General features: G+C 44.9%; 1 protein-coding gene and 1 long non-coding RNA gene across 16 annotated transcripts in view; one reads left to right on the top strand and one right to left on the bottom strand.

The window, feature by feature from the left end:
* Positions 1-13,143, top strand: part of CFAP57 (cilia and flagella associated protein 57) — a 65,909-nt gene that overhangs the window by 24,867 nt on the left and 27,899 nt on the right. For all 15 annotated transcript variants that reach the window (XR_014054535.1, XR_014054539.1, XR_014054538.1 and 12 more), the window contains exons 10-14: positions 2,986-3,198; positions 4,524-4,697; positions 7,349-7,510; positions 11,248-11,403; positions 12,517-12,610. Coding sequence is in view for 8 of the 15 variants with exons in the window: in XM_081492861.1 (XP_081348987.1) it covers positions 2,986-3,198; positions 4,524-4,697; positions 7,349-7,510; positions 11,248-11,403; positions 12,517-12,610 (799 nt within the window). In the remaining 7 variants the exon portion in view is untranslated. The remainder of the gene's footprint in view (positions 1-2,985; positions 3,199-4,523; positions 4,698-7,348; positions 7,511-11,247; positions 11,404-12,516; positions 12,611-13,143) is intronic.
* Positions 4,408-7,709, bottom strand: LOC145507071 (uncharacterized). The gene is made up of 2 exons (XR_014054541.1): positions 7,360-7,709; positions 4,408-4,646 (listed from the first exon to the last, which is right to left on the bottom strand). It is a non-coding gene; the product is annotated as an uncharacterized LOC145507071 (long non-coding RNA).

Raw genomic sequence — 13,143 nt, 5'->3', positions numbered from 1 at the left:
TTGACTGTAGCCTGCCAGGGTCATCTGCCCATGGGAATTCTTCAGCCAAGAATACTGGAGTGGGTTGCCATGCCCTCCTCCAGAGGATCTTCCCAACCCAGGGATCGAACCCAAGTTTTCCACGTTGCAGGCAGATTCTTTACCATCTGAGACACCAGGGAAGCCCAACATTAGTCCATGGGGCTGCCATAAAACAAAATAGTCCAGACTGGATGGCTTATGAAGAGCAGAAATTTTTCCTTACAGTTTGGAGGGTGGGGAGTCCAAGATCAAGGTGCCAGCATGATCAGAAGAGGGCCCTCTTCCTGGTTTCAGACTTCCTGTAGCCTCACATGGTGGAAGGAGTGAACTAGCACTCAGGGGTCTTTCCTAAGAGCACTCATCCCATTCATGAGGGGAGCACTCAGGACCTAATCACTTCCCAAAGGCACCACTTCCTAATACCATCACCTTTGGATGTCAGGATTTCAACATATGAATTGAGGTGGGGCTGATGAGAGACAGAAACATTCAGACCATAGCAAAATAAGAGGCATGAAGGTTGAAAAGGAAGAAATAAAGCTATCACCACAAAAAACATAACTGAGTTTGTAGAAGATTTAGAGAATTTGCAGATAAACTATTAAAATTAGTGAATCGGAATATTGTTGGAAATAAGGTGACTATATTTAAGTACATTTTTACATAATAGTGACAAACAATCAAAAAATGTAATTTAAAAGGTAGAGCTCAGACTAAGACATGGCTAAGGATGTGGCTGGCAGGACTGGAGTCATGGGAACACCCAAAAAGGTGTCCAGTTGGTCAGGAGGTTGGCTACTTAGAAGGAGATTGAGAAAATGTATTGGAGATATTAATGTAATGGAGACCATGGGAGCCAGTTGCTCTATTGGAGAAGAGAGGTACATATATAGAAAAGGGAACAGGTTAGAATGTTGTTTTTATTTGGTGGTTTTGTTCAGTGACTTGGTAAACTGATTTTGAGAAGTCTTTTTTTCTCCTGCAGTGGGCAGCCTTGGATGTCGCTGCTCAGATGTTTTTCTTTCTTGATCTTTTAGCCTGGGCTTGATCTTTTACCTAGGGCTTGTCCTTGAGTTGACCTAAGCCACTTAATTAGTCACAGATTATGCTTGAGGCCCCTTCCCCAGTTATATTTTCACCCTTTATTGTTGAATTTTTGTTTGCCTTCGAGGATGCTGTCACAGCTCATGGAGTTTATGCTTTTGCTCCATGTTTAGCCAGAAACTAGTAGTTTCAAGGTTCTCTCTCTGACTATACCTGAGAGGGTGCAGCCTCAGCCATGCACACTGCCTTCCAGACTGCCAGGCGTAAGCGTGATGTTATTTCTAAGCCTGACTTCCTGGGAAATGCCCCTGGCTCAGAAGCTTATTATTCAGTTAGTGTTGGTCAGATGTTGTGTTTAAACCCTTCGTGCCTGTGAGATTTCTACCCTGTGCCAGTGGGGTTTTGTGCAGCATAGGAGATGCTTTCAGGCGTCCCCATATCCTGCTCTAATTGCCCTGAGTGCATGCAGCATAGCATGTCCATCAGCCTTCCTGATCCCCACAGTTGCCTCTCATCCTGGAAGGGCTCTCTCGACTGTCTCCTTCCCTTGTTCTTCCTGTCATAATTCCGGTACTGCTCTGCCATTTTGCTTCTATCAGGGAGTTTCCAACCTTCTCTTAATTGCCCTCCACCTAGATCTCCACCGATTTAGATGATGCCCGTAGGGCAGAATTCTCCATGCTCTGTTCCAAATAAGTCAGTCTCCTGCAGCAGAGCTGTGGAGCTCATTGTCTTATGACCAACGTCCCCCTGGGAAGAAGTTCTGCTCCACTGTACCAGAGTCGGGGGTGAGGGGTAACGACTTTCTTTCCCAAGAGTGACCTCCCTACTCTGTGCGTGGCACTTGCATGTGGAAAGGGGGTGGGATCTCTTCAGCTCTCCCCTCATGGTGTAGAACCCCCACCCATTGAGTTAACTGGGGCAGGGGCAACTGGGGTACCAGTATTCTCATGCCTCTGCACTTGGAGTAGAGCTTCCACCAGCAGGTGGGGACTGGCTAGGGGAAGGGAGATGAGGTCCTCTTGGCCACACTTGCCTGGAATAGAGCTTCTGGGTGGGGATACGAAATGCCAGCAGGTTTCCCAGGATAAAACCATAGCCAATGACTAAGATCTAGGGGAGAGAGGGAGCCCTACCTTTTGGCTACAGCTGCCCAGAGTACACCAGAATAAAGTGTTTGAGGATGAGGAGGGTAAAGGAGCAGATCAGGGCTTATATCCCGCAGTCTCTGTTCCTCCTGACATTGAGTAGATTTTCTTGAGTGAATGTTTCTGCATATTCTATATGCCCTTAAGACAATTGCCAGAGACTTTAAATAACTGTTTTTATAAACTTTTTGGCCACACCACGAGGCAGGCAGGATCTTAGTTCCCCAACCAAGGATCAAACCTGCACCCCTGCAGTGAAAGCATGGATTCTTAGGACTACCAGGGAAGTCCCTAAATAACTGTTTTTATGATTTTTAACAGTTGCCTATTATGTAAGGGGTAGGCCAGCTGAGGTTCTTACTCTGCCATTTGGAAGTACCCTCTCTATGTAATTTTTGCAACTCCCTTTGAATATACATATATATATATTTTATATATGTATAATTATTTCAAAATAAAAAACTTTCGTAAAACATAGCAATGATTGATTGCAGTGTTATAGGAATTATTATGACTCAGTCTTTACATTCATAAAGTGAAACAGAAATGAGACTATTTCATCCAGTATTTTGCAAACGTCTGAGGAAATAGAATGCTAACTTTCCTACGAAGCTATGATTTGTGTTTACTGAAGGGTATGTACCAGGAAAGGAAACACTGCCTCAGAATAGTGAGTCACATAAGGGGTTCTCCTCTCTTTGAGAGGTGTGTGTGTGTGTGTGTGTGTGTGTATATGCGCACTCCTAACTGGGCACGTCTTCATCCCCTGTAGATTCGTTCAGTTGTGTGGAATACAGATGACAGCAAGCTGATTTCTTGTGGCACAGATGGTGCTGTGTACGAATGGAGTCTGTCCACAGGAAAGAGAGAGACAGAATGCGTGCTCAAGTCCTGCAGCTACAACTGTGTCACCATCTCTCCTGACAGCAAAATCATCTTTGCTGTTGGGTCAGACCAGACTCTCAAGGAGATTGCAGATTCCTCAGTGAGTCTGCCCCTGTCCCTCCTCTGGGCTGCTGCCTTGATCTGCAGAAGACAGCTTCCTGTGTTTACAGCAGAAAGGGGTCCTCTGAGAACAGGGCCCCTTCTTCTAGGGAGAACACCTGCCTCCTCATTCCTAGAGGATCGGCTCAGTAATGGTTACTTCTGGAATTTCCTGCCCAGTGCCCACCTGACTCATTTAAGTTGTGGGGCCCTTTTCCATTCCTCCTTTGCTTGCTGACTGTAACTTCTCTCTCACCCTCCAGGGAAGGAGGTCAGCAGCATCTCTAAACTGCACTCTAACCCTTGATTCGCCCCTTCTTCCATGGGCTAAAAACAGAAACGTAGTTATTGCTATCACCTAAGCTTGCCTCCATAATTGTTTGGAAATCCCCAAACTCTGAAATGTTTTAATTGTGCACATTGGTTCCCAAATAGTTAAGGGAGGAAAGAAGAACTTGGCAAGGACACTTCCTGGAAAAGGAGCAGTGTCCTCCTCCACGAGCCCAGCTGAGAGGAGGGTATCTCTCCAGTAGGCCCCCAGGCCCTCAGTGTGGTGGTTTCCACAGTGCTGCACCAGAACAAAGCTTCTTAAGGGGAGGGCCATGGTTCACATCTCTTGGTATCCCTACTAGGTAGCACAATGCATGGCCCACAGAAAACACTCAGTAAATAATTGGTAGCTAGGTGGATGGGTGGGTTGATGAACAGTAGGGTGGATGGACGGATAGATGGATAGATGGGTGGATGAGTGAATTAAAGAGTGACGGAATGAATTAATTCCCTGAGAGTGTAGTTTTGTTCCTATAATGGACATTAATAACTATTTGCTGAATAAATTTATAATCCACATCCCATTATTAGTTTGAGATACACGATAGAATTGCAGTTGAGAGCATACTCTCGGGAGCCTGAGTGTAGGTGGGTGAGTCGAGGTAACTTACCTAGCATCTCTGTGTCTCTGTGACTGTGTTTCATCATCTTTAAAATAGGGATGACAGTAACTACCTTAAGGGGTTTTTGTGAGGATTAAATGAGTTACAAGCTATAAAAGCAGTAGAACGCTTCTGGGTATCTTATGAAAGTTTCCTTAGTATTATTCCTAACTCCTAGAACTGTATACTCATCAGTCAAGCAGCCAAGAAATATTTAGTTTGTGCCCTTTTGTGTGCTAGACACTATGCCAGATGCTAAAAGGAATGGAAAACACACATTTTTAAATCCAGAAGTTGCCCTAATGTTGCTATTAAAAGCAAGGAGGAGAATGACACGGGGACACTGGGAACATGGTTCAGCCCCTCGCCCTGAACAGAACTGGCTGTGTTTCAGGTAATTCGAGAGATGTCAGCATTTGACGTCACCTACACAGCCGTCGTCATCTCCCACTCCGGGCGCATGATGTTTGTGGGCACCTCGGTGGGAACCATCCGTGCGATGAAGTACCCGCTCCCTCTGCAGAAAGAATTCAATGAGTACCAGGCCCACGCGGGTCCTGTCACCAAGGTGAGGGGGACCATTTCCCTGGGGTTCAGTCCCAGATCCAGCTCTCGAGAGATCCACCTGGTCCTGCCCTCCGCATGCCTGCTTCATCCCTTCTCCCTCCCAGCATCTTTTCTCTCCCCTTATTTGTTAATCCAGCCAAGTGTTCAGTAAACACTTACTGGCTCTTAATACTCTTTGTTTGAACTACTCCCAGGAATTTGTCCTAGGAAGTGGTTAGAGGTGCCCCTGAAGATTTATGTACAAGGTTGTTCATCATATTATTTTGCATAATAATATGGGCCATTTGAGAGATGCTGTAGGGCACGGCTCAGCTGTCCTCTGCAGGCCAGCACCCTCATGTCCCAGCTGCTAATGGCTCACAGCTGTCCTTCTCCACAGAGTTGCTCTGGACTAAAAGGAGACACAGCCCGGGAGATGAGCCCCCATCCCTCCCCAGGGGCAATAACAGGAGCACACATTTGTAAACTGTCCTTCCATCCCCCCTTGTAAAAAAGCAGTGTCCATGTTTACAATGGGATCCTGAAGAACAGGCACTGGGAAATGTGTTCTCTCTCCCTCCTCCCTCTCTTAACTCCAACTGAACAATACCAGGCCCTGAGGTTTTTCATTGAGTCCCAAACTTTAAATCGACTTGCCTGCAGACACATCCTTATGAGGAAAGGATTTTTCATTGTAAACCATAACATTCCTGTACTGAACCTGAGTCTTGGGTCCAAAGTAAATTACTATCACATATCTCCCCACTTTGCTTTAGAACCACTAAATTTTGTGGACGTTTACTTTTCTGATTATAAAAGCAAGACATGTTTATTTCAGGAATAAAAATCCTAATAGCATCATCATTAATATACTGATGCATTTTCTTCTACATTTTTGTGCATATGCTTTAAATAAATTAAGATCATACTGTATATACTCTTTTGTTGGCTGCTTTTTTAAATTTGTGCTATTGTAGGCATTTTTTTATACAATTAAATATTCCTCAAAAGCATGATTTTAGTAGCTATTCAAATATCCTATCACAATGATGGATCCTAACTTATTTAACTCATCTCTTACAACTGGGCATTTAAATTATCCCATGAGCTCATGGATATCCTAGTCTGTAGATTCCTATGAGCATCTCTGATTGTTTCCTAAGACTAAATGTCTAAACAGAGAGTGAATCCTGAGGGAAAGAGAATGGCCATTTTTAAAGTTCTTGACACATTTTGGTGATTGTGAGAAGAGAGTTTCCATAGTTGATACTTCAGTTTTCATTTTTCATTTTGAAGTAACTATAGATTTGCAAGAAATCTAAAAGTTAACATCAAGGTCCCGTGTGCTCTTCACTCAGTTTCCCCCAAGAGTTACATCTGATGTACAGTGTCAAACCAGAAAACTGACAGTGGTGCACAGGTGGGCTCCTGTGTCATTTTTTTGCGTGCATAGATGTGTGTGACCACCACTGCATGCAAGACACAGAACTATCCCAGCACCACAAAGAGCTCCCTCCTGCCCCCCTCATAGTCCCACCACTATGCATAGTCCTCAGCAACCGCTAATTTATTTTCCATTTCTATAACTTTGACATCTTGATAATTTTATGTAAATAATCATACAGTATATATATGAAATTATCAAGATGTCAAAGTTATAGAAATGGAAAATAATCATACAGTACCTGGAGAAGGAAATGGCAACCCACTCCAGTATTCTTGCCTGAAGAATTCCATGGACAGAGGAGCCTGGCGAGCTACAGTCCGTGGGGTCACAAAGAGTCAGACACGACTAAGCAACTAACACACAATCATACAGTACATGACCATTTGAGAGGAGCTTTTTTTCACTCAGCATAATACCTTTGATCTCCATGTCAGTTATTTCATATATCAATACTTTATTCTGTTTTCTCTGAGTAGAATTCCATGGTAAGGATGTACCATGATTTGTTTAACTGTCTACCCCTTGTAAGATATTTGATTTTTCCCCATAGGTTTTGGGCTGCTACAAATAAAACTGCTATGAACAATTCTGTACTGGCTTTTATGTTGACATAAGTTCATTTCTCTGGGGTAAATGCCCAGGAATACTGTTGCTGAATCATATATTGCAAGTATGTTTATTTAGCTTTTCAAGAAACTGCCAAGCTGTTTTCTATTCCTTTCAGCAATACACAAAAGATCCAGTTTCTCTGCATCATTGCCAGCATTTAGTATTATCAGTATTTTTTTTATTTTAGCTGTTCTAATAGGTATATAGTGATATCTCATCATAATCTTCATTTGCATTTCCTTAATGACTAATAATGTTGAATATCTTTTCATGTGCTTATTTGCCATCTGTATTACTTCTCCAATGAGATGTCTCTGTATCTTTTGCCCACTTCCTAATTGGATTATTGTGTTTTTTTTAACTGTTGATTCTTTAGTGTACCTAATAATTGACTAAAGATTCCATCCAAATCCACAGAGAACATACACATAGCCTTATCTTTTCATTCATTCCCAGAAGCCCGTGAGGGTTCCTGTCTCACTCTTTTCTGAGATCAAATCTTCCTCCCTGGGAGGCTGTGCCCGGGCTTGCATGGGGTGGGGATCTTGCACAACCACTGACTCAGTCCTGGCCTCCACCGCCTGAGAAAACGTCCTCACCGTGCTCGTTCTCCTCAGATGTTGCTCACCTTTGACGACCAGTTCCTGCTGAGCGTTGCCGAGGATGGCTGCCTGTTCACCTGGAAGGTCTTTGATAAGGATGGTCGGGGAATCAAGCGAGAGAGGGAGGTGGGCTTTGCTGAAGAGGTGCTCGTTACCAAGACAGACATGGAAGAGAAGGTAAGAATTGGATCTGATGAAGAGCAACAGGGAAATTGCCTGTCAGGCTGCGTCCAGTGTCCTGGGACCGGCATACAGCCCCTCTCCAGCCTGGCTTCACCTGTGCCCAGTGAAGATCCCCCCCCCACCAACGCCACTGCATTCTGTGTCCTTCCCACCCCGCCTGTGCTTCTGCTGTGTGGTCACTCTGACTTACACTGAGCTGGACTCTCAGTCTGTGACCTAGCTCTCCTCTCCTGCTCTTTGAAAGCAGGCACTGTGACATAATTTGCTTTAATGACCAACAGTTTCCAGCACATGCCAGGCATGTGGGAGATAGTCAGTAAATACTTAACAAAATTAATTGGCACGCTGAATATTCCAATTGTATCTGTGAAACTTAAATAACAGCAAGTATCTGGACACTTCTTTTTTTAAAAAAACAGGTATTTATGAAACAGTCCTGAAATCCATCGCTTTCAATAATAAAACAATAAAAGTAATAATATCCAGTAACCAGCCTTTTCTGGGGGGGCTTCCCTGGTGGCTCAGTGGTAAAGAAGCCACATACGAATGCAGGCATTGCAAGTTTGATCCCTGGATCAGGAAGAACCCCTGGAGGAGGAAATGGCAACCTACTCCAGCATTCTTGCTGGGAGAATCCCATGGACAGAGGAGCCTGATAGGCTACAGTCCTTGGGGTCACAAAAGAGTTGGATACAACAGTGACTAAACAACAACAAACCTTTTATTTAGGTTTGCCACAAACCAAACACTGTGCTAATTACCAATACAGGAGACACAGGTTTGGTCCCTGGGTCGGGAAGATCCCCTGGAGGAGGAAATGGCACCCACTCCAATATTCTTGCCTTTGAGAAATTCAATGGACAGAGGAGCCTGGTGGGCTACAGTCCATGGAATTGCAAAAGAGCTGGATGCGACTTAATGACTAAACAACAACAAACCTTTTTTTTAGGTTTGCCACAAATCAAACACTGTGCTAATTACTTTATAAGTATTTTCTCATTTAAATCTCACAGCTGGAGAAGATACTATTGTTTTTCCCCATGTTTCAGGAAATACTTTTGGAGAGGTTGAGTGGCATGTCCATAGTCACTGAGCTATTACAGTTAGGAGTAGGCCCAGAGCACCAATCCAGACTTCATCCACAGCCCACTTCCATCATCACGACCTCAGAGCACCTTCCCTCCTGTTGATGCAGCCAACAGTCCGTTCACATGTGTTTGGAGTGCTCTGAGGCCTGTGCTCCCCGAGGAAGAATGGGTGGTAATCTCTCAGGGTGTACAGAGTGTGCACAGCTGTGTACTCACTTCCGTTCATCCAGAGTTTAATGTGCATTCACTGAGTACCTTCTGTTTGCTGGTCCCTGGGGATGCATGTGTGGAAAGACAGGCCAGACCCTGTGATCAGGAAACTCACAGTCACGCGGGGGACAGAGACAAGTGAAAGCAGCAGGACCGCAATGCCAAAAGGGCCCCATAGTAGGATGATAGTCCCCTGGTGATTCCCAGAGATCACTGTGAGAGCTCCCTGGAACTTTCTGCAGGGGGAAGTGGGAGGAAAGGCTGAGGGAGAGCCTGTGACAGTTATAGTCTAACCTCCTGCAGGCAGGCACATGTGTCTCCTTCTCTTCCTTCTCCCTTTTCTCTCTTCTTCCCAGAGGGGAGAGGAAGACACCAAACAGGACACACCAGGCTGCACCAAAGCCTGAGGTTTCTGGGCTGCCTCCTGACCCCCGCCCCCAGCTAGGCCTGACAGCACTGCTGCCAACTGAAAGAGACTAGTGTGTGTTCCCCTCAATTCTTGAAATTCCCTTGTTTCTCGGGCTCCATGTGCCCACACTCTTATCATTGCCTGTAAGCCTCTGACTGTTCCTCCCCAGCAACCTTCCTGGCCCTTCCTTCACCTGGCCTTAAAAGTCACATTGCCCAGAATTCCCGACTCTCTCTTTTTCTTTATACTCTTTATGACATTCTGTGTTACTATGTGATTCACCCAGCCACTTAGTCTTCATTTATTTATGCATCCAACTAGTACTTGCAGAGGGATCTGCCATGTACCAGACACTGTGCTACATCTGGGATTACAGAAATGAAAGGCATAGACAGTCCTGGAGCTTATATCATGGGAGAAGGTGTGGGTAAAATTTTATTCATTCATTTATTTTGGCCCTGACACATGGCTTGCAGGAACTTAGTTCTCCAGCCAGCAATTGCACCCACACCCTTGGCAGTGAAAGCCTGGAGTCCTAGTCACTAGACAGCCAGGGGATTCCCTAGGTAAAATTCTTAAAGGGAATCAAGTGTGTAGTGAATGTTATGAAGGAAACCATGCTGTGGGAGCCCAGGGAAGGGACCCTGACCCAGGCAGACTGGTGTCTGAGGAAGTGAGCCTTGAACAGAGCCTCCAGGACACGAGTGTGTGCGGATGGGTGAGGGAGGGTGCTCTGAGGAGGATGCCCCTAGCTAGTGGGGCTGGAGTGGAGGGGGTGCTGGAGAGAAAGGTTGGAGGTAAAGCAGAGAGAGGTGGTGAGGGGGCTTTCATAGCAGGTTTTAGACTTTGGAGATGGTTCCTAAGGCCCCATTGATGACCTGAGTTAGGCAGTGACTTGACAGACGTGCATCTGGAGAGACTTCTCTGCAGCAGCCACGTGGAGAAGGACAGAGGCAGGAGGATGAGTAAGTGCTTCCAATGCAGCATGTCAGAACCGGTGGTTCCCGCCAACAAATGTATCACAGTCGTCCCCGGCAGGCCCCCAGGGCCACATGTTCGTCTGATAGGTGTTTATTTGGTGCTGACTCTGGTGCTGGTCCTGCGCTGGGCTCCCAGGATAATGCAGGGAAGCAAGCCAGGCCAGGGCAACCCTCAGTGAACGGTCCAGTCAGGGGAGGTAAACCTCACCCATGGTCCTCTCACTCATCTTCACCACATCAGGTACCATTCCCTACAACCTCTACGAAATCTTTCCACTCTGCTTTGCAACCTGACCTCTGGCCAGGCCCTTACCGTCCCCCACCAGGACTGTGCAGGGCCCCTCAACTAATGCATCTGCCCTCAGTCCTTCTCTAACCCAGCCTGGGTGCACCCTGCCTGGCTTTGAGCACTTCTCACAGTTGGTAGTGATATGTCTACCCGGCTGATTCAGTAGGCTGTAAGTTCCATGGAGGCAGGAATCCTGATTCAAGAAATACTTTTCGAGTGCCTACTGTGTGTTCAGCACCATTCTAGGTACCTGAAATACATCAGTGTACAAAACCAACTAAGATCTCAGCCTTCTTGGAGATTGAATTCTAGTGGAGGATGAAGACAAAAGGCAATAAACAAAATAATACATAACATTTAAAAGTGCCGAGATCTCAGGGAATAATGGAAAGTAGAGCAGAGTAAGGAGTGGGGACTCAGAGTGCTGGGAATGGGAATGGCAAGAGGAAGGAAGCAGGATTAAATCAGGTCCATGTAGACCTGACTGAGCAGCTGACATTTAAGCATATTTGCAGGAGAGATGTGAGTTATTAGCATAATGCTGTCGCTCAGTGGAGCTCCACACTGAGTAGGTGTTTTGGAGATAGAGGAAGAAGCTCATATGTCTCCAAGTGTCTGATCTGTTTGTCTTATGCGGAAAGATGACACATGCTCTGAGCAAAGCTGCAGGTCCCAGAGAGCTCAAGGCCACGGGTTTAAATAGTCCAATTCAGCCGCACAGTGAATGTTCTTGATTCGGTGTCCTCCTCCCACAGGCTCAGGTTATGTTGGAGCTGAAGACTCGTGTGGAAGAATTAAAAATGGAGAATGAGTATCAGCTTCGACTAAAGGATATGAACTATTCTGAGAAGATTAAGGAGCTAACAGACAAGTTCCTCCAGGAAATGGAGTCCTTGAAAACAAAAAACCAGGTCTGTTGAACCATCAGCCACAAATATTGAGAAATTTCCTATTCACTCAAGACAACTGACACTCGCTCAAACAATAAGACATATGATAAGGTTGATAACATTAGAAATGCTTACAGCAAAGTGCTAAGTGGAAAAAGAGAAAAAAGCAGAATACAAAAAACTCTTTATGGTGAATGCTACTAGTAAGGTAAAATAGATACACCTAGAACAATTTTTAAGAAAATAGATAATGATATGACCATCTCTGGAAGTTGAGATTTGTGGATAATTTAAATTTAGTTCTTTATGCTTTTCTATAATTTCCAAATTCTCCACCATGAAAATATATTACCTTTCTGATCAAGAGAAACTTATTTAATAGCAAAATGAAAAGTAACAAGAAAAATAAAGCATGGAAAGAGAAAAGCTTGCAGAATATTGATCTCCAGATTGTCAGTAAGTTAAGTAAAATTAGTCTAAATGACCTTCCTGTCATTAACGTTGGTCCAAGATTCTCCTGGAATGGTTTCTCTGTTCCGTACAAACCTGCCTGGCCCTTCTTCCAACACTGCCAATTTTTTGCTCAAGTGATATTTGGTTCTTTTATGTTATCTCTATGGGTCTAAAAACACCCTGGCAGTTAATTTTATTATTTCATTCATTCAATCAACAAACATCAGTGCCCTCTGTACACAGAGTACAAAGTTAGGTCCCTCCCCTGCCTGCAAGGAGCTTTCCTGCTCCACTAAAGAAAACACTTTCTTAGAAGCTGACACATTAATATATCCAAGGATTTCCTTTGAGAACAATGTGCTAACAACAGAGGATTCAAATCAATTTTTACCTTTTCCACCCAAAAATCCATTTGGTGCCTGTCCAAAACTGAACCCATGATTGACAAGATCCATTTCACAGAAGGGATCTGTATAGAGATAATACAGAACTTTCAGAGCAGAATATGATACAAATAAAAATGATAGCTTGAATGTTGTTCATAGAACAGTGCTTGGTGCAAAGTAAGGGCTTGGGAAATGTTTGTGAGTGAAAGAGGCTATTACTTATACAATTGGTGCTCCTCACAGTGGTGCTTTCAGCAGACGTGTAGAAATGAGAATATTTGACTCTGTGTCTTAGGTTTTAAAAACCGAAAAAGAAAAGCAGGATGTACTCCATCGCGAACGCATGGACGACCTCCTGGACAAACAGAGCCGGGAACTGCAGGACCTAGGTGAGGCCATCAGTGGAGGGCCCTGGGCAGAGGGCGGTTGGTTCAGGGCAAAGTCCGACAGCCCTCTGTATTCAACCCCAGTCTATAAACAGCCTGCCTTTATCCCCTGGAGCTCACTGTGGTTTTTATTCCTGTGTATTTACTCATTCTTTAAACACAGGTTAAATACCTACTGCATGCCAGTAGGAGATATAAAAAAGTGTGGGTTTAGAACCTAATAGGCTGCATTGGGTCCCAGACTCACCCTGACTTGCTGAGTGCTCTAGGGAGTCACCTAACCTCCCCCAGCCTCAGTTTACTCTTCCATAAGATGGGGGTACTGGTACCTGTTTTGCACACTCAGGACATTCATCTTGGCCCTGAACCCCCAAACATCCCTCTGCACTTTCCTGGAAACCTTTCTGCCTAACATTGAAGGAAGGGAATCAAGTTGCCTTATAAGATGATAGCGTGGGGGCCCTGTAAGGAAGAGGGGTGTGCATTTGAATCTGGCCTGTCGAGGCAGAGGCTCCAGCTGGTGCTGAAAGGGGATG

Source organism: Giraffa tippelskirchi, chromosome 5, assembly GCF_054371585.1.
Source record: "Giraffa tippelskirchi isolate mGirTip1 chromosome 5, T2T-mGirTip1v1.2.pri, whole genome shotgun sequence".
Classification (NCBI taxonomy): Eukaryota; Metazoa; Chordata; class Mammalia; order Artiodactyla; family Giraffidae; genus Giraffa; species Giraffa tippelskirchi.
This window is presented reverse-complemented; position numbering and strand designations above follow the sequence as displayed.